The sequence below is a fragment of the Neovison vison genome, chromosome 7, assembly GCF_020171115.1.
Source record: "Neovison vison isolate M4711 chromosome 7, ASM_NN_V1, whole genome shotgun sequence".
Classification (NCBI taxonomy): Eukaryota; Metazoa; Chordata; class Mammalia; order Carnivora; family Mustelidae; genus Neogale; species Neogale vison.
Genome location: NC_058097.1, coordinates 101347143 through 101368561, shown reverse-complemented (window position 1 = coordinate 101368561; position 21419 = coordinate 101347143). Strand labels below are relative to the sequence as shown.

At 45.0% G+C, this 21419-nt stretch overlaps 1 protein-coding gene across 1 annotated transcript; it reads right to left on the bottom strand.

Annotated features, from left to right (window-relative positions):
* Positions 1-6691: 6691 nt before the first annotated feature.
* ANGPTL5 (angiopoietin like 5) lies at positions 6692-20029 on the bottom strand. Its single transcript, XM_044260611.1, has 8 exons — positions 19896-20029; positions 18174-18318; positions 16451-16554; positions 15893-15986; positions 13454-13554; positions 11696-11816; positions 9357-9542; positions 6692-7011 (listed from the first exon to the last, which is right to left on the bottom strand). Exons 1-8 carry the CDS (start codon positions 19989-19991, stop codon positions 6692-6694), a joined length of 1167 nt encoding a protein of 388 aa, XP_044116546.1. The 5' UTR covers positions 19992-20029.
* Between the last annotated feature and the right edge of the window lie 1390 nt (positions 20030-21419).

Genomic DNA, 21419 nt, shown 5'->3' with positions numbered 1-21419 from the left:
GGTCCTTGTCTCGTTTCCCACCCCTCTTCCTTCCAGGCACATAACCACCTGGCCAGGCCCCCGAACGTAATCATCGGCCGAGTGTCCCAGCTCTCCCGACCATGTTGCATCACACCGGAGAGTGTCCCATGCTGAGCAAGGGGACGCTGAGGCCGCAGCCTTCAGCCGGCTGCACGCTGCCCTCCGGCGCGGGGGCTGTGAACGCTGACCGGAGCGATGCAGGTCGGCTCCACGTCTACAACGCAGTGGCAGTAGGGGAACCGGGCTGAGGTTAGGGAGAAGCACTGTGGGTTGCGGCGGCCTGGAGCGGGCGGAACCCGGGGAAGGCCCGTGGGACTGGATCCGAGAACGCGCGGCTGAGGGACCCAGAACGCGCACCTGCCGGACCGAGAACGCACACCTGCGGGACCGAGAACGTGCACCTGCCGGACTCAGAACACGCACCTGCGGGTCCAAGAACGTGCATCTGAGGGACTAAGAACAAGCACCTGGGGGACCTAGAACGCGCACCTGCGAGACCGAGAACGCGCACATGCGGAATCGAGAATGTGCACCTGCCGGACTCAAAACGCACACCTGTGGGTCTGAGAACGGGCACCTGTGGGACCTAGAATGCGCACCTGCGGGTCGGAGAACGAGCACCTGCGGGACCAAGAACGCGCGGCTGCCGGTCCAAGCTGCGGAACCCTGTGAGCACCACACTCGGGCGGGCTGTCTGCGGTGCTAGAGTTAACCAGATTTAGGATTAAACCGTAAAAGCAGGAGGGGCGAGGAGTCGCCCTCTTGCTTCTCCACCGATGGACAGAAATTTAAACTCAAAGGCGGCCCCAGCCAGGTTCTGGCTTCTAGGTTGTGAACAAAGAATTTCTGTCAACTGAGGACTTCCCAGGAGGGACGTCTCCAGTGGCTTCACAACATGAACTAGATGATCACCACCGACCCTCAGCCGCGTCCCGTTAGGGGATGTGGAAGGCACTTGTTGCGCGGTGTTGTCGGAGGGCACAGGCCGTCATCTGGGGGGCCCAGGCCGGCTCTCCACAGGCAGACCCGCGGGGGGACATGCTGAGAGTTGGCTGCTCCCCTCGTTTCAGAGGCAAGAAGCCTCCAGAGCAGGAGGTCGAGTAGGAGCCCTCACCACCGGGCCCTGTAGGCCCCTCTTGTTGAAACCTTTTGTGTTAAAAAGCTCTGCTGCGTGTTATAGAAATGATGCTGTTTTGGGATTTGCTCGTTGTTATTTGAACGTGAGGCCACTTAGATCAAAACACGTGGGCAACCCAGGAGTGTTCAACTTGTTCTGTGTAACAGAAATCCTATGTCCTGAAAACAAGGGTCTCCGTTGACCTCCGCCCCCCTCCCCCAAACCCTCCGCGTGCAGAAAGCCATGGGCCTTCACCTAATTCCAGCAACCCTGCCTGGTCACAGGCCAGCCCTCCTAGTAAGGGGAGGCCATCAGGACCAGGTCACACGAATAGCCACAACTTTAGAGGACACCAGTCACTAAGGGAATGGTTTAGCAGCATAAGACAACAAGGTATGTTGAGGACCAGGGGCTGTTTTCCAATCTGGCCAAAGTCAGCCCTGGCAGAGGGGGCCGCCTGGGGCTGAATCTTGCTTTAGCATCCAGTGGGTATGGAAGCCCATCCTAGCTTTCTCCGGGGGAACGTGCTGAAAGGTTCAAGGCTCACCATACCCTGGAGAAAGGAAAATACCCAAACCTTCCAGGGATTGTTGGCTTGAAGTCTTGGTGGCTAATCCTGGAAAAACGAGGTGCTCCTGCGATCTTCTCATCATTTTGGACACTTGCAGGATTCAAGTAAATAGATACTTGAGTAAGAGTGCTCTATCATAAGCCTGCTGGGCCCCAAAGACACCTCGTGATTATTCCCCCAGTTCCTCAGACTTCTATTGAGTAGATATCTTTGGCCACTGGCAGAATCTGCACAACAATATATAAAAAATCCAGGGGCTTCTGGGGACTTCTGGGTTAAGCATCAGACCCTTGGTTTCAGCTCAGGTCATGATACCCGGGTTGTGGGATGGAACCCTGCCTTGGCTCAGCTGGGACTCTTCTTGGGATTCTCTCTCTCCATTTGCCCCTTCACCAGCTCATTAAATAAATAAATAATATCTTTTTTTAAAAATCCAAACAGAAGCCCCTTTATCCCCCAGTTACATCACAAATCAATCAAAAGCAATGTCTCAACCGTATGAACATCTCTAACATCTTGGAGAAACTCAGGGTAACGAAGCGTAATTACATCCCCTCTTGGTGGCCACTGATGACTGTAGATACGTCTTAGAAAATAAGAAAGAAAAATTTAAGTTTAATCGAGTGGGGACTCCCTTTACCCTTGTTGTGCGTGAAAGCCTGGTGGGATAGACCCCGGCTGGGGACCAGCCCTCTCAGCCCCAGCGAAGACCCGTCAAGCCTAGACGGCCATCAGCAGCAGCCCTACGAGCATGAGGAGAATATCTCACTAATCTCACACTCTTTCTCTAATGCCCTAAGCTCAGGCGGCATGTGATTACCAAGCCAGCTCCTGGAGAGGACATGGGCACGAGGAGGGACGCGAGACAAGCTGGAGGAGGAAAGCAAGGGCAATCCCAGGCCAGAGCACCTCCGTGAACAGGAACCAAGAAACCCGCTCTGCGGCAAACTCTCACTGTCAGTTCCATGACGGCCCCGGGGGAGGGGGGCACGAGACGAGTTGTGCCTGTAGCCCAGGAAAGATGTTTGTGCTAACTGCCTTCTGATGTTCTGACAGCTCGGGGGAGGAGGGGGCCCAATGGGAACAAAGGCAGCGGGCTCGCCCAGTGGGGCTGTTCCCTGGCAAGCCAGCCAGCAGCCCAAAACCAGCAGGAGAATTTCATAAGAATTCCACTGACAGTTCCGGTCCGCTGGGGCCCTCCAAGTAAAAAGTCCATGCAGAATTTGGGGCCAGATGTTGTAGGCTTTAGGGAGATTTAGAGCAATCCATCCTTTGGTTCTCAGAAAAGAGAATCAACCCGTAAGCAGAGTGCACAGCAATTCCCAGAAGAGAATGCAAGACCACTATACGTGGCCTGACGCTTATCCCAGGCCAGACTCTACCCATGGCTGACAGTCCTGTTCCTTCCACTCTGCTGTTCTTCCTGCTGGTGACTCGACGTGACTTTTGAGAACTTGGCCAGGACCCTGACATCTCACATTTCTAACATCAGTGTCTCCCAGGCGTACATTCTGAAGATGGAGGCGCTCACTAGGCAGTTCAAGCAAGGTTTGCAAAGCTTAGAGCCTCCCTTCCGCAGGTTCCAGGCTCTGCAGCTATGATCAGTTGTCAGGATCCCTGTTGACTATCACCGGCATAAGGTGATTTTTTGCCTGTGCCCATGGGTGTCTCTCAGCCTGGTTTACCAGAGGTTCAGCCCATGGCTTCTCCCTGACGTCAAAGACGAGGTCATTGGGAAGCCCAAAGATTTTATACCCCTCACCACCAACACTCTGCTCCAGCTTATCCCCCAATGATTTAAATTCCTAAAGTTGTAGTCATTGGATACTCCAAGGGGAGTCATCGGTCAATGCACCAACCAAATGAGGGACAAGTGGAAGTCTAGAGCGCCTCTTCTCTGGCAAGAAATCAAATGATTCTTTCCATTTCAAACAGAAACATTGCTCTAGTCACAAAAAAATAACTTTTTAAAGTCAGGAAGATAAAATTCTTATTTGAAAAAAGACTAGTTCCAAGTTCTCCTTGGATAGGAGTCAACACCGTTATTAGCTCCTGTGGGCCCACGGGAACACCATCTACCCAAACCTCGAACCGCAGCCACCAGAAGACTCTTCCGTTTCCCACCATACCACTCCCTGTCAGGAAGACTGTAAGCCAGACAGGGAGGGGTTAAGCCTACAAACACCCAGTTTGTTTAAGTTCCACTCAGGACGCGTCTCTGCTCCCTCAGCGGCTTGTCCATCACACAACCACAGCCAGGACCTCTCTTGCTCGGGCCAGACTCTCAGGCTAGCCTAGTGTCCGGCAAACAGGATGGAGAAGTCTCTCTAAAAAATATTCTCCAGATTCCCTGTTGAAGTAAAAGGAAGCACATAGGCCTCCATCCCTGCTCACAGCTGGAGAAGCTGCTTGTCTACAAAGCTTCAGTCCTGGAGAGGATTAGAGCAACCGGGCATCCGGCGGCTCGGAAAAGCTGTCATTGACTGCCGAGCCACCACCCAGAACAAACCATTTTCTTGGGTTAAGAAGCAGATGTGATGAAAGCTGGTGAAGGAAGTCTCCTCCCAGGGGCTGCTGGGAAGGTGCGTCTAGAGTCCAGGAAGAGAGTTCGTACACAGCCAGTGGGATGGATTCCCAGAAAGAATAATAAAGACCGAAAGGAAGAGGGACCCAGGCAGCCTGGGAAGAGCTTGGAAGTGGAACCATCTCCCCCACATCCCACTAGAAGTGTTGAACGGTATCAGTCCAGTGAGGCGCCGGTTCCAGAGCTCACAGTTCTGCAGGGCCTGGTTCTTTAAAAAGGTAGGATTGAGGAAATGAGACATGTGCCACCCAGGATGGAAGAGGAGGGACTTTGTCTCCAAGTCCCAGGCTTAGAAGTCCTGGGAATGGAATCAGTGGTGAAGAAGAGCAATTATCAAAAAGACAGAAAGTGACAGACACCGGAGAGATGTAGGGAAAAGGGAGCCCTCACGCACTGCTGGCGGGAATGTAACTTCGTGCAGCCGTCATGGAAAACGGTGTGGAGTTTCCACTGAAGATTAAACATAGAAATGCCATGTGACCCACCCATTCCACTTCTGAGCATGTATCTACAGGAAATGAAATCACCTTCAGAGAGGTATCTGTACTCCCATGCTCACTGCGGCAAGTTAGTGGCCATCAGCGGATGCGTAGCCAAAGAAAATATTGTATATGTACACAATGGGCTGTTATCCAGCCACTTGAAAACGGAAGGAAATCCTGCCATTTGCAGCCCTGGATAAACATGGGTGGGGGCCTGACCTCCTTTGTTAACACAGAGCAGGGTACTCTTGATGGGGCTCAGTCGGTTAAGTGTCCGACCCTTGGTTTCAGCTCAGATTGTGATCTTAGGGTAATGAGATCGAGCCACACAATGGGCTCCATGCTCAGGGCACAGTCTGCTTCAGATTCTCCCTCCCTCTGCCTCCCACTCGGGCTTTCTCTTTCTCAATTAAAAAAAAAATCCCTTGGTGTTCTCTGGGTCTGTCGTTCCCTTAACCTCTGCCCAGGTGTTTCATTCTGCGTTTACCCACAGTGTTCCCACCATCTGCCGGCCTTTACGGTGGATGAGCAGGCGAAGCCCTCGGACCTCGCCGTGCGGGTAAAGGAGAGGATGCCTCTGAGCCTCCATGAGCACCCCAAGGTCCAGCATCCACATGAGACACGGCGAGCTAAGTGACAAAACGATTTCCTGAATCTGTAGGTAGATTTGTTCCCGGACCTCATGTCACTGCAGATGTCCAAACCAGCGGACCCTCAGCTCTGTGTTCCCCCAACCCAGCAGACGTCTTCCTTCCCTGCCGAGGCACAGAACCTCAGAGGTGCCTCCAGGAAATGCACAGGAGGCCACGGAGAACCATGCTCCCCAGGTGCGACCTGATCCGTGCAGATCTGAGGTGTGACTTGGCCGCAGCCTTGATCGGCGATCGGAGCGAAAGCCATCTTGCATGGTGACCCTGCCAGTTTTGCCCGTCCCTGAGCTCAGATCGGATTCTCCGTCCTGATCAAGCTCGGCCCTGTGTGGGCTGATGTCTCCCCTTGGCCTACATCCTCACATGTATTTCTAACCCCGTCCGCGTCCCACCGCGGCCAGTCACCCTAACTCTGGACCACATTTGTTTCTGTCCAGTGCTGACTCCTGTCTTGCTTGTCTTTCCATCAATGACGGGCCCTCGGCTCAGGATGTTCCCTGCCGTCGTTCTGTGGAAGACTGACCACTCCAGCTCTTTCCAACTCAGTGGAAAAAGTGGACGGACAAGTTTGTTCCCAGAGCTGCCTCTAGACCTCTGAGTCCTGGCTTTCTCCATTGTTCTTCACTTAGTGAAGTTCCTGCCGTTCTCGCCGGCTTCACACAGGATATAAAGGGTCTACACGTGCAGTACGTTTACTGCAAACTAGAGTAAAATTATTAACCACAATGAAATGAAAAAAAAAGGAATTTCTTTGTGCAGTAAACTCTTATTACCTGTAAGATATTGTGGAACCACCTGGAAATAGTAGTCTTTAAACCGGATATATATATTAGTCTGCACAGTCATACCTTATAACAGCCTTCAGTAGAAATTACCTGTGGATTATAAAGTTAAGTGTTTCTAATGAATACAGAAATAACTGTGATGCTTTCTTCTATTTTCCTAACCATCTACTATAGTACATGTGCTTTGAAGAGAAGGGACAATTCTTTGAAAGGACAGCAGACTCCAGGAGGACAAGGTGAAATTCCCTTAAAACAAATTTTATTACGGATTGTTAATGCACTTAGTAGTAAAAGCATACATTGAGCCATGTTTTATAAAACTCTACAAAAGTAAAGATTTCTAATTAAACCCTTAACACCTAGATGTCACCTATAGTTAAATTTTGGTTGAAATGTTCGAAACAGTAAAAAAGAGAAACCATGTAAAACTCCCTCTGTATTATCAAAAATATCTACGCAATGCACACAGTTGGAAAGGAGATTACTTAAGATAAGGATTGTAAGTTCTTCTGATCTTCATTGAAACAGATTTGATCCTGACGGGTGCGTCATTTTTGGTCCAGGTGCCCCACTGGATTCCAGCCACAAGCGGTTTTCCGGGGAAGCGATGAATGCCGTTTAGGTTCGCTAGACCACACTGGCTGAACCACCAGCCGGTGTTGTTCCTCAGGTGACTACAGCTTGCCACGGACTGACCCCCGACCAGGCACACGGGGCGACAGCCATCATTATCCACGTCCGATGTGCTGAAAGGCATGGCATTTTGGTTTTCTTCTTTTCTGAAGCCCCGGAAGGCATCGCCTGGGTAAAACAGATTTTGTTTGCATGAGTACACTCAGATGCACTTCTTGTCCTTTTAACTGACCTTTACCCAACCTATTGTTACAGAGCTTCGCATCTAGAGCTAAGGTTTCAGTGATTTTCTACTGCGTATCGGTATGAAAATCTCTCCTCCAGACTGCAGTATAGCAGAATCTGGAAATGAGTTCTGCAGCAGGACAGGCATCTGTCAGTGGATATTTTATATAAAATCACAATCCAGTCGGAACTTTGGCTCTGGAGACAGAGTCAAATCAGTGAGGCCAAAAATGATGCTATAGAAACCTGTCATTCTCTGGGAAAGGGTCATATGGTACTTGGTTAATTTAGGAAAAAGAAATAATAATTTAGGGAAAAGAATAATTTCTATAATTTCTGTGCCTTCAATCCCACATTGGGTATAGAGATGACTTACAAATAAAATCCTTAAAAAATACTATAATATAATATAATATAATATAACATAATACATAGGTCCATTTTTAAGAACCAGCCCAGGCGGGGCGCCTGGGTGGCTCAGTGTGTTGAAGTCTCTGCCTTCGGCTCGGGTCATGATCCCAGGGTCCTGGGATCGAGCCCCGCATTGGGGCTCTCTGCTCAGCAGGGAGCCTGCTTCCTCCTCTCTCTCTGCCTGCTTCTTCGCCTACTTGTGATCTCTGCCTGTCAAATAAATAAATAAATAAATCTTTAAAAAAAAAAAAAAAAGAACCAGCCCAGGAACACTCACTGCCATGTTTCCTTTGAGAGAATACTTAGAACATGACACCGTTTTCTCTGAGAACCCAAATAAAGCTCTCTCAAGTTTTAGAATCAGAATATTTGTGCTCCTGGAACAAGTGAGTTGCTCCAATGTTCAAATTTCGTATTTCTATCTTTGCTCTGAGGTCAGAATCAAATGACTTCCACCATGCACCTGATCACAGTAACCCCCGGTTTTATCTATGTTTTTATCTTTATGTTCTACCAACACGTTTTCTTTACCTCGATTGGATTATGTGAGCATCTGTTGAAAGTCCCTTCACCCTATTGGGAAAATGCAGAGTATTTTCTGAGAGCAAGTCTGAGGGCTCTGTGACGAAAAAACTTGCACTGTTATAAATCGTATCCTCAAGACCCTAATCCAATAGAGAAACCCACAGAAACGTCTCCTAATATAACAGGGTCCATACTGAGTTTTCCTCTTTTACAGATGCAGCATGAAAAACCACATACTGTAACTCTCGAAACCTTTCCTTCTATACCGAGATTGGAATTTCAGACTGTCACCTAATATCCGAGGGCTAAGCCCCCTTTGGATGTCAGGGACCCCAAGCCCACCCAGTGCTTCCTCACGCTCAGCCATTTTCCTCCCTCGGTGCTTGGCTCAAGCGGCTGTCTTTGTCAACACCCGTTGGCCAGAAGGCCCGTCCCTTCTTCCGAGTACAGATCAGTGGCATCAAGAACAAGGATGCCACCATCTCTGTCTGTGGATACAAACACCAGGGCCCAAGCTTCCTGAATCGGTTCTGCAGTGGTGTTACTTTTGAAAAACCTCCCCACGCTGAATTTCACCTGACTCCTTGTTAGAAACTACCCCTCCTGGATGCAGTCAGCGGGGATCCTCCCCTCCCTCTGTGAACCCCTGAAGCTCTGTCGATACTCAGTATTCCAAGTTTTTGGTGTTCTTTATCCTCCTACTGTACCGTACTTGGTTAAAGACCTGGGAATGTATCTCACTTCCAAATATACACAATAAACAAGTGCCACGATAAGTTAGGAGAGTTGAATGGCTATGAACCCAGATGTACGATCTCAGCACCGAGTCATAAATCTGACATGAAGAATTACATTCATTTGGAAATGAGTACGTGCACCCAAGTATAGTGGGGGGAAATAACCCACTGTTCGAGTTGTCCCATCGACCTGGCTTCTTGCCCTGGCTCTGCTGTGACGAGCTGGGACGCGTGGGCAAGTCCCTTAACCTTTCAGGGTCTTCAGCTGGAAAGTGAGAAGAACGGAGATCGGCTCTGACACTCCACCGTTTCCAAATGCCGGCCTGTCAGAACGCGAAAACGTCAGCAGTTCCTTCCCAGCCTGGCCCACTCACTCTCCCAAAGAGTCAACTGCAGCCACACACGGAAAGTAAGTTTTCAAGAATAGAAGCTCTTCAAAATCATGGAGTCGTTCAATGGTCACAGCAGGGCTTCAGAACTGTGTTTTCTCCTTTCTAATCTGCTCATTACCAGTTACGTGTCCTAGATCAAGTGAAACGCATTACTCTGTCTTCGCCTGTTACTGAGTCAGCTGTATTTAAATATCCTGCATGATTTGGGGAATAAAAAACTTACCAGCATTTCCTGAATACCGTCCTAAGTGCATCTTAAAAAATCTTGTTTCGTCTTCTAGCCAAAAGTTATCATATGATGCATATGCAATGGTGTCATCTTCCGATTCCAATGTAATAAACAGCATAAAACTGGTATTTTTCTGATTTACTATATAAAAAATCTTTTTTAGTCCTAGCCAAAATTCGCCTGTTAAAAAAAAAGGTTTTTTACATATTTTAATACAACTTAGAATAACCTTCATTATTGAGTATTTGCTGTTGTTCAGTTTTTAACACTGAAATGGCTCACATAAATTATTTGAGAGACCAGATGGTCCTCACTCAAGCTATCAGTGTTTGCCTAATTTACAAAATATACATAGATGTATATGTATTTGTATATGCATACTTATGCGTATACATATATATGTGTATACATATGCATATTTGTATATGCATCCATTGTACATATAGATGTATATGTATTTGTAATGCATCCATTACGCATGCAGTGCACAATGTGTGCGTGTATATGTAAGTGTATGTATTATGTGTGTGTGTACACACACACACACACACATATAGCCCTCCCGCTTATACTTCACCAGACTGGGGTAACTAGACTTTTATTTTTATCTCACCAAAATAAATTCAAAAATCCACTTAACAACTAATGAAAATTTCAAGATTTACCTCGAGGTATGTCCACGAAAAAGCTGTTGACATATTATGGCAGGTAACAAAATGATGTGTGCCCCTAAATGTTGAGTTTTAACCTCCAAATCAACAGCTCCTAAGGAAACATTTCCTGAACATGCTCAGCTGAAATTCTTCCTTCTGTCCTGCAGAATGATGCTCTGTGAATAAGCGTCTCTTCGCTAGAATGCAGTGTGTCGGCTTCCGTGAATAATCCTGTCATGTCATGTGATGAATGAAAATTCCAGGAGGAATGAGGAAACTCAGGGCTGGGACTGCAGGCTCCCTGCATGGTCTAGCCTTGCTCGGGCTTTGGACCTCCCCCTGCCCACCCTGGCGTGGCCTCTGCTCTGACATACTTTTCCCCCCAATGAATCCTGAGGTGACGGAGGAAGGACAGGTCTAGAGGAAGCCAACCGCAGAGAGCGGGGTGGGGCGGGGGGAATGACCAGCACTCACACCAAGGAAACCCTAGGTAAGACGCCAAGTTCCCCTGCAGGGCTGACGGGGGCGCTCTAACTGCACACCCTCCAGGAAGTGAAAATGGCCCTGAAGGACAGGAAGGAAAGGGGATGGACCACTTGGTGTCTCCGGTCCCTGACACTCCATTATACGTGTCCTCACCATCTTGCCCCTCTACCCAATCCCTAATTTGAGTTTACAATGTATTTTCCTTAATCCCAGATTTATTTTTTAAACTATACCCGGTACAGCCTGTTCGCATGAGAACCACCTGCCTGAAGACCTTTGTCTCAAAACTCAGATAATTTCTCCTTAGAAATAAGCATCAAGTAGAAGGATGACAATTCAAATCTTGTAGATCTAGGGCTACTGAAATCAGGAGGTAGCCCTTGCCAGAAAACTAGAGGCGACACTGAGAAAATACAGTATCTTAACCAGCCGCCTTTGTAACACTTTATGACGTGTGACGTCCTTCCTAAAATCATCAGCGTGCAGCTGGGACTGTAGCAAGAGACCTGACAGCGCTGCTTACTAAATCCTTGGATGATGTTATTACGGGATGTTACAGCTTTTAAATCAGAACAGTAACTTAGGATAACAGCATGAAAGTGGTCAAAATCACCTGCAAAACTTCCAACCAAGTTAAAATTCTGCAGTGTTCGGACGTCCTGGCGTTCCCATCTGCCCGCGAAAGTAATGCCGTCACACGGCATCATGTGAACGGATTTCGCAATGTGCTTGGGGTGTACAGTTTTCAACCGCTGAGCACAGGGAGTTTTACTGACATTTTTATAAAGTATTTCTCCCAGGTCATGTCATTTGAATTTGTACCACTGTGCACCTCAATTCTCCCTTCGCAGAGACGTCCCACTCAGGGCAAACATTTCAAGGTTCACTACAGCCCAGCCCGCCCATTCAGTGTTTCATTCTACAAATAGTTGTTGAGCATCTACTGGAATTCTGCTAGGGACAGAGGATATACTCAATAAATACCCGGGTTAGAACTTTCCCTCAATGCCCATCTAAAGATAAGGATTTCCAGATCCCAGATGAAGACCCACTCGTTCTAAGTAGTATAAATGAAGAGAAAGTAATTTGAGAGAGAGGATATGCTGTTTTTGCTAATGATGTGACCAACAGAGGTACAGTACACAGTTGTCATGCCGAAAAGAAGAAAAAAAAAGAGGAGAATGAAAACTCGACCTAAAAGATCACCAAATCCATCCAGATAATCACACCAGAGCCTTTGGAAATCAACGATCCCGTCAACCCTTTTCTGTATCACAGTCCATCCACCTCCTCGGTAGTCCATGTCACACATTACCTGAAACAGACCCAGAAAAGGCAACAATTATATACCATCATCTTCATTTGTTGACATGAAATCATGCTTCACCCTTAAGCCTAGAGAATGGGAAGAGTGTCCCACTGAAAGTTTCAGTGTAGTTGTATGGGCCTCATATATTCAGATGTAAATCTCTAGAAATAACGCTGTTTGTCGTAAGCAAACATGTGGTTAAGCTGATTGCAGTCCCTGGGGCAGCCATCCGCCCACATGCGAAGTGTCGGACTCTCGTAATCCTCCACGCTGTGGGTATTTTTCAGGTGAGCGGTAATGCTACCAGTTTTGCTATAGCAGAACGAGGTATCTGCAAATTAGCCCCTCCCTTCACTGCTTTTTTAAGTGTCTATTAAATATGCCCGTGCACCTGTCTTTGATTACTCTCTTCTCCAACAGCCCAGAGGCCCGTGTTCAGACTGGAAGCTGCACACAGAAAGGTGTGACCTGGGCCCCCACCTCGCCAGGTGTTTCTGGCTGCACCTGTCAGTGCCCCCGAGAGGACAGCTGAACAGACCCAGAGAAGCGACCTAGGAAGAAAATCCAAGCCAGCATCCTCATCTGAAACTCCCTGCACACGCAGAAAGGCAGTGTGGAGAAAGTAAGGGAATAACACCTTCCTGCGACTCGGAAAGGGATTGTGCTTCCCACTCTTGACAAAATTGGAAACCTTCCCTCTCCACCTATGTTCAGGCTCATTTTTGAATCTGTAGGTGAAGCAGGTTAGGTAATTTTAAAAGTATTTCCCACCTAAACCCCAATTTTTGGACATGTTGACAATAGATGATGAAATAATGGTAGTAAAAAAAAAATAAATAATTTAGTAATTTCGGGATGAGAAAGTGATAGTATCTACTCAGGAGAAAAATCACTTTATTGTGTGATGAGATTATCAGTAAGGTGTGATAGTGACATCATAAACTTCCTTATGTACAAAGGAGTAATCGAGAAAAATTATATATAATTTCCATGTTATTGTATATGTACTACTAGGTTAATATTATACTATGATATTATATATATCCTGTCAGTAGCAGTAATTCTGATAAAAGTCTCTTCCAGAAAGCATAACATAGAACTACTAAAGGTAGAGAGGAGGGTAATTCATCTAGCTGGTTTTAATTTAAAAATGGTTTTGATTTAAAAAAAGATTTTCTCAATCTGTCTCACACTTTAGTGAAAGGTTTTTTTATAATTATTAATGTCTTATATAATCACTTAAAATCGTTTGTCACCTTCAGGTGTAGAAAGGGAAATCAAAGTTCCTGTAGCAAGTTCCGTGGCAGAGCGTGCTACTTTCTGATACCCACAGCAGTTAAAGCAAGCATCCGTGCGCATGCTTCTGCCTACTGCGAAGACAATATAAACTCTTAACATCAAATGGATTTCTTTCAAAGAGCACAAACATGAAACTTCAAACGGAAAAGGGAAAGACTCTCAAGCGGTTTCACAGGTTCCTGGTTTCGGCCAAGAATTTCAGAACACCGAAACTTTGCAACTGGAACTTCTACCTATTTGTATGAAAATTTGGAAGAAAAAAATATTGAAACAATTGAATTCTTTATGCTAAGTAAGCAGATTGGCTGCTTATCCTGTTTCATATGATAAAGGAAAAATTTTACCTCAAACGGGTAACTAGATCCTTCCGGGTAGATTATATACAAACCACTTGGGGTTTTGGTGACAGAACCAATGGTATCTTTAATATCCGTACAATCTAAACCTAGAAAGGTAAAATCAGTGAGTTAGGGTATTTTCAAGGACACATTTAAGACTTAATCAGTTTACTGGAGAGATCTGACAGTGCTATCTGAAATTATAATTTTCACTAATGATATGATGATTTTAACCTCTTAGAAATGAAAGATGATTTTGATTTTAGAAATCAGGAGAAAATACACGCAAGAAATGGGATCAAGGAATTCATTCTGCTATAATTCTTCCCTCATAACATCGCTGTCAGTGATTAGCACTCCATACTGCTCTAGTGATCATTTCAAAACCACGTTTATTTAATATACTTTATAGTTACATATACTGTCACCCAATAAATAATGCTCTTTCCGGAATCTAGCCTTCTTTTGGGGGCATAATGTGTAAAGGAAATCTATATGAATGGAAAGGAGAAACCCAAATGAATACATAGATTAACGGCAAGTAACACATCCTTGACCACTGGAAACTTCAGAGGCACTATGGGGGAACCGCCATTACAAGGGCCAAAGCGAGAGGACAGGGAAATCACTCTCTCCACCAAGAAGAAGTTATGCTTGAGGCCAGAGCCTGCTCTGAAGCCAACAGTTGGGACTGGAACACTTGATAACCATTGCCTGCAAAGATCCCACTTCCCAGGGGACTGTAAGTATATTATGCAGATATGGATATTACATTTTCTCCTAAGATACTTTGTAATATCTTTTATAAATGTAATAAAAGAATGCAACCCTTACACTGCAATTACCCAGAGAAACAAACACATGAGAGCCTGAGACTCCAAAACCAGAAGCCTGGGTGAGAGTCTGAGCCCTACTCCTTCTCAGCCAAGAACCCAAGAACCCGTAGCTAGGTCAGGCAACCCCCTTTCTTCTTCTCTCATTGTAACAGTACGATCTACTTCACAGTGTTACTCTGGCGATTACATAGCGGGGCACAATAGAAAGCACTTAGCACAGTGCCTGGCAAACAGTACTTCTTCAGAAAATGTTATGTAGCAAAAATCAGCTGTTAACCATTGTTTGCTTCCCTCTTTATTTCCAGAAGACATGGATTTGTCGCCTTTGTTCTAAACTGCAAAGAGACGTTCGTACAGAAGCTCACACTCAGAGACAGGGTAGGTGTCCACAGCAGAGGACTGGTCTGTGGGAACATGCTTCCCCATCGCCACCCAAATAAATGTGAGCATATTCTTTAGCTTTTTCTGGGCTGCGGGTTCCTCCTCTGATGATGGCCATCCTCACAGCAAAGCCTTCCATCATCTTACGGTGCACCAGGGAATATTTGAAGAGCTTTCGGGCACTTGCTGGTATAATCCTTGCAACAACTGTAGGAGGTAAGTGCTCTCGCCGGTTTGCTGGTACGGAAACTGCACGAGGCAGTGGAAGGCGGGCGGTTTGGCCTGCGGAGCCCACGCTCCTAACTACATGAGACATAACAAACCGATTTAAAATAAAATAACGTGGACGTGCCCCTCCTACACCTGACACTAAGGAGATTCTCCACAATTGTCTCTTCCCTCCCATGGTGAGGAAGAAAGACCGTACCCTAGCCCTCAACCATATTACTTACCATATTACTTACTCGGAGCTCTGTTAGAAATTCATATTTATAAGATATGATACAGTATTTTCCTTAGAAACCCAGGCCTCTAGGAGTTACTATACTATATTTTTCTACAAAAAGCTCTACATGCCACTTCATTTCTGTCTTTAAGTTTCTTTTTCTTTTCAAATTTTATGCTCCAATCTGAAGGACTTGGAACAGATCAAAAATACTCTGTACACGTGGAAAGAACCTGAAACCTTCTTCTTTTTTTTTTAATTTTTTTTTTAAGATTTTATTTATTTATTTGACAGAGAGAGATCACAAGTAGGCAGAGAGGCAGGCAGAGACAGAGAGAGAGAGGAAAGCAGGCTCTCCGCTCAGCAGAGAGCCCCATGTGGGACTCGATCCCAGGAATCTGGGATCATGACCTGAGCCGAAGGCAGCGGCTTAACCCACTGAGCCACCCAGGCGCCCCCTGAAACCTTCTTCTAACTAAAGATTAATCATGAATGAAACGTAGGTCAGCCCAGGAAGGACGTCCCTGAAACCGTGGGGTTTGCAACAGGCCCGGGAGGTACATTTGGCTGAGCGCGGGCCTTCGGGCGCTGGAAAACCTTCCCACCTTCCCAATGGGGGCAGCTCATTGCTGGGGCTGGATCTGCCCCGCCAGTAGGACACCCCCGGCTGTCCGGTAAAGCAAGCTCTGTTTGTAAACACGTCCTCCAAAGGCCCCCAGCCCGCAGGGAAACTCGAAGCAATTAAAGGCGACTGGGAAAAGTCTGAAACAGCCAAGTTCTCACCATGCGACTGCACCGGCCTGTGAGGAAAAGGCTCCAGCGGCCTTCGGAGGACTTCTGTGGTCAGGAGGAGGACCCGGTTCGTGAGCTCGTTAACCTGAACACATGCGCGCACCTTTAAGCATTTTATACTCAGACAAAACCGCTTCCGCTGAGTCCTACAGCGGGTCTCCCCCAGCCTCTTACAACCCCAGCTCTGCGGTCTGTAATAATGCCCACGGCCCCCGGCCCTCCACCGCGGCCCCGTCCCTGCAGCAAGGCCAACAGGGTCCCTGCAGGTGTGGCCGCCCCGCCCCGTCCGGTGAACAGCCCTGCAGGCCCCCAGCCTGGCCCTTGCAGCTCCCTGCTCGCACCTGCGGGGCTCCGGGCGGGGGTGCGGGGTGCCACTTAGGGCCTGCGTCTGCCTGTTCCCTCCCAGCACCGGCTCCTCGTCCGCCTGCCACGCCTCTCCCGGAGCAGGTCCTGAGCATGTCCGGACCTGAGCGCACTGCAGAAGGAGCCGCGGGGCCTCTGACCGCGTCGGTGACGGGTGCCCCAACAAGGCGGCCGCGCGGATCGTACCTGATTAGATAAATAATCCAAGGAACTCTGTTGCTCGTCCATCATATTTCTTAGCAGCTTTTTGGTACTCCGGGTGTAGGCAACAATAGAATTTTGCAAATTTCCTTAAATCATAATGAAAAGTGTTTGCTAAATATTAGATTGTTAGAGAGAATAGAGTGAAAGAAAGATCATGAATTTTACGTGATTTGGGATAAATATGTAGACACAATAATATCTCAGTCTATCTAAAGACTCCAGTTAGTATAATTTTCAGTTAACTCGGGATTAACAAAGACAACATCTGTCTTAATACATTTTAATGAAACTGTTCTAATAGTTTAGATGACCCCCAGATCATTTAAGCTCATGTAACAGAGGGACAACATTCTGAATATTAATTGTCACTTCATAAGATGAGAGATAGAAAAGCAGGAGGTCTAGAAGTTCTCAATTCTTACCACATAAGAACGTAAAAAGCAATAATCCATATCAAGCAAGTTAATTTTCAAAATAAATCTTTCTCTTAATTTGTTCTATTAATGCTATATATTTTCATATAAACAAATAGCAAACACAAATATACACCAATATTAAGTCTTAGTTGAAGTTTCAGTTGGTTGGTTTCTGATTGAACTTTTACTGTATATTTCTTATGTATTTTTCTTTTTTAAAATATTTTTATTTTAAAGCAATCATATTCTTAGAAGGGTTGCCAGAGCAGTACATATAACCCGAATCACTGGAGAGCGGCTGCCGTGATGTCCCTGCATATTCAACCTGTACTTCCTCCACAAAGATGTTCTCTCCAACACAACCCTCAAAATCGGTAACTATGCATCCAGGACTCGTACTTCCCAGACCAGTCACGGTGACAATGTCCTTTACAACAAAAACATCTACATAGTATTGAATGATGACTTTATTTCTGTGTTCCTGATTTTCACTCTCACAGCAGAATCGTTAATACCCCAGCTTCATCCCTCTTTTGTACTTTCCGCCTCTCGCTTTCTGTAGATTCTTCCTGGATGTAGACATCTGTCCTAAGGGACACACGGGCCACTCAGTCACCACTTGAGAAACCACAGACGCTCGTGTTGCAGCCCATAGTCTGGCCTAGGACGTGCCCCCTGGAGGAGCTACCCGGAGCATCACCCCCTCCCTCGCCAATCCCCTTCTTATATCTCACAGGTAATAGACCCTGGAAACTCCTGCACTGTTGCTGAATAGTTTTAAACAAAAATCAAGACTTTGGACGGCTGTTTTTATGGTTTGCTACATAAATTTGTAATAGACCTATTGGAGCAGCTATTCCTCCTCAAAACTAAGGTGCAATTTCCTAGTGGCTCAGAGGGAAGATTGAAAATAGCCATTGGCAGATTGACAACACGCCCTCGGTGCCCTCTGCGGGCAGCAGATGCCACAAGACTGTGTACTAAAAGGATCCATTCGTTCACTCACCAAATATTTACTAAGCACCTACTATGTGCCAAACACAGAAAACCTCTGACCTAGGGTGATCAAGATATATATAAAATGACCCAAACACATCAAGGAGGGCACGTGACATGCTGGATGTCACACGCAACTGATGAATTACTGGACACCACATGTGAAACTAAGGACACTAATTGAATTTAAATTTTTTAAAAATGATCCAAACAAAGCTAAGGTCTATTTCCTTCTATGTATACCCTGGAAATAATAAACCATATACCTTAAAATTGTCATTTTTAATACTTACTACACATAAAATGTTTTTCTTCTCGCGTGATTTTAATTTTATCATCACATGACTCCTCACAGTCTCCCGCATAAAGAGTATCATCACTTTTACTCTCATCTTTTGCATCAGATACACCTTCTACGACGTTCACTGCTGGAGAATCCTTTACATTAAAAAAATAGAAATAAGAAAACAATATATGAAGTACGTTCCATAGACAAAAGTAATAAGAAGAGCACATGGAAAAGATGACATTTCAGGACGTACACAAGGATGATTGTTAGAAAAGAAAACAACAATGAACGGGTTCGTTAAACTTCCACAAATAAGCCTTATGGATAAATTTTAGGCAAGAATAAAAAGTATATGTTAATTCAGTATTTTTGCTCTGCCTTTTTCCTCTCTAATTCCTAAAGGATATGTTCAGGGTCTACTTTCAGTAGTGGCTCCGTGGCCTGGACCTTGAATTTTGGTGCGTTCCCTCGCCCAGGAGTCCCTCCTCCAGGCATCTATCTGGCAGTCTGAAGTTCCTTAACCAAGACTAAAAAGGTTCCCTGAGATATCTACACGTCTATGCCAAATGGACTTTCTGCCAGCAGCTATTAAGAATTGGGGCCTCAGAAAGGGGGGATATGAGGAAGGCATGTTGCAATAAGCTAGCTAGCTACAGATTTGAAAGGTCAAGTTCTCACTGATTTGAAACATATCAATGACAACGGTAAAAAAAAAAAAAAAAGAAAAAACAACCACGGAATTTTGCTTTGCAAAATCAACAACAGATGTCATCTTGGAAAGTCAACCACAGCTACCATTCCAAACGTATTTATTTCTGTTGGTAAATAGTGGTTTTCCAATATGAAAAAATTCTTTGGTAGAAGTCACACAGATTTAAATAACTGCTATTAAAAGAAAATAGTAACAAGCTTTACCTTCCTTTGACCTGGATATTGAGAGAAAGGTAAAGAGCTAATCATATTATAAAAGATATTTGTCCCAAAAAGACGCTGCCATTTTGTTACATTGACCTATTTTTAACTTCTTGCTCTTTCCCCTCTCCCCCTGTAATAACTGGCATATAGATGTTTTCAAACACGTGGGTGACAACCACATTTTTTCGGATCTAAATAAGGTTTTTGAATTTTTAGTATTTTAGAGAATAGTGTTATTAATATTTGTGTGGCTTTCCTAAAATTTATTCTTTCTTCAACCTTGGAACTTTGGGATTTCGTATTTATACTATGGTAAATACATTGTATAACATTTTAAAATTATAAACCAATATTTGAATATGTACAGATTCAAATCCCCATCTACCAGAGTATTGCGTACACCTTATTAGTTCTCACAGTGACATCGTTTTAAATAAGTTTCTAATTTCCTAGGTAACCGTTCACAAGGCTGTATTTGAAATACAAATGTTTATAAAATACTCATTTTTTAAAATAGCAAAGTGAATTTTTTATTACCTTTAGATAGTTCCTTATCAAAGTTAACCCAAAAGTTGCTGGCTAGTTTTTAACCTAAGCCTATAATTTCTTTAAAATTTTTTTCATTAGCCATGTGTTAAGTGTCAGTCCTCAGTTTATGGTTTTTTAAGTTTAAAAATAGTCTCATTTAAGCCGTCTCAGCATTTCTAATTAAACTCTTTAGTTTTTCCACAACTATATTCAAACTTCTAGTATATCTTGAAAACAATATAATCATACTTGCTAGCTAAAACAATATTGCTGAAATTCTTACCGTAGAATGATGTACACGGTTACCTTGTGTAACTTCTCCACAAATAAAAATAAATGTATTTAAGAATAAAAGTGAAGCTTGAGGAAGATACATCATATTCTTCTTGGAGAAATGAAAAACTTCTTCAAGTATCAGTCCGCTCTCTGTGGAAAGAGCTGCAGTGCATAGAGTCTGCAGTCAAACCCTTCTGGAAGGTGTTCAACAAAAACAGAAGCCAATACTTACTGGTTTCCATGCCCTCGTTTGAAACAACACCCTTCATATGAAAAACAAGGCAGCCTGTAGGGATCCTGTCATTTTCAAGTTATACCAACCTTTTTGTTAATGACTGCATGCCTGCTGTTAGAATACAGGCAATAACTAGGTAAATAAGCTAATAGATAAAGCATGAATTTATAAGACCATCTAATGTTTATGAGTTGGGTTTTGGGGAGTTTTGGGGGAAAAAAACACCTTTGATAAAATATCCCTCAATAATTGTAAACCAGTTTGCATAAAATAGTAAGGAAGTAGACATGAATGATGGAGTAGGAAGAATGTTATATTGAAATTGTTTTTACAAAACACTAAGCAGAAATTTAATCAATGTGGACATCCAGGACACCTAACTCAGTATAAAGCAAGCTTCTCCCTGAATTTAGCTATCAGTGATGGTCATATTAATCACATAAATGCCAAATATCTAGGACTCTGATCTGTATGTTTTATGTCAGTGTTACTAAAACTTCAGAAACTCTGAATGTCAGGGAAGTATTATTGAAAATTCCCGCTCTCTGAGAGCTAATAGATCAATGAAGGTAATGAGTCCCCAAGAACCCCCTTTCATGATTCCTTCTTTTCACTATATACACATGCCTCAATATTCACTATATTAAAATAAAATAAAAGGATCCAAACCTTTCCTGAGTCTTGCTTCCTGTTCTAGATATTACATTCTCCACCCCCTTCCCCAGACAGAGAACTACTGGGCACCAACGGCACATAGTGTTTCTGGGGCTGATAATGCTGACGGGCACAGTAGGCACTCACATGCTGATTAATGAATTAAAATCTTCAAACAGGGCACCTGGGTGGCTCAGTGGGTTAAAGTCTCTGCCTTCGGCTCAGGTCATGATCTCAGGGTCCTGAGATTTAGTTCCTCGTCGGGCTCTCTGCTCAGCGGGGAGCCTGCTTCCTTCTCTCTCTCTCTCTCTGCCTGCCTCTCTGCCTACTTGTGATCTCTCTCTCTAAAAAAAATAAAAATAAAAATAAATAAAATAAAATCTTCAAACAATTATGTATTCTCTGATGGTCCTTCTTCACCACCCACTATGACACCCAAACGCTCTTCCTCTTCCTCTCACAGTTGCTCCAGGCGACAGCATGAAGTGGCCGGGAGGACCAGCTCTGAGACCAACCACCTGGGTTCCAATCTTATTCCTGCCAAGCCTTCGCTCTGGGATCTTGAGCAAAGATCTAATGTCACTCTAGCTTAACTACTTCCTTTGTAGAATGAGGTTTATGCTGGGGATTCAGTGATTTAAT

Coding starts and splice junctions, on each gene's coding strand:
- ANGPTL5 (XM_044260611.1), bottom strand. CDS start 19,991: ATGATGTATCTTCCTCAAGCTTCACTTTTATTCTTAAATACATTTATT. Junction 18,319..19,895: donor ACCGTGTACATCATTCTACG/GTAAGAATTTCA, acceptor TTTAATGTAAAG/GATTCTCCAGCAGTGAACGT. Junction 16,555..18,173: donor AGAAAAACATTTTATGTGTA/GTAAGTATTAAA, acceptor TTATGATTTAAG/GAAATTTGCAAAATTCTATT.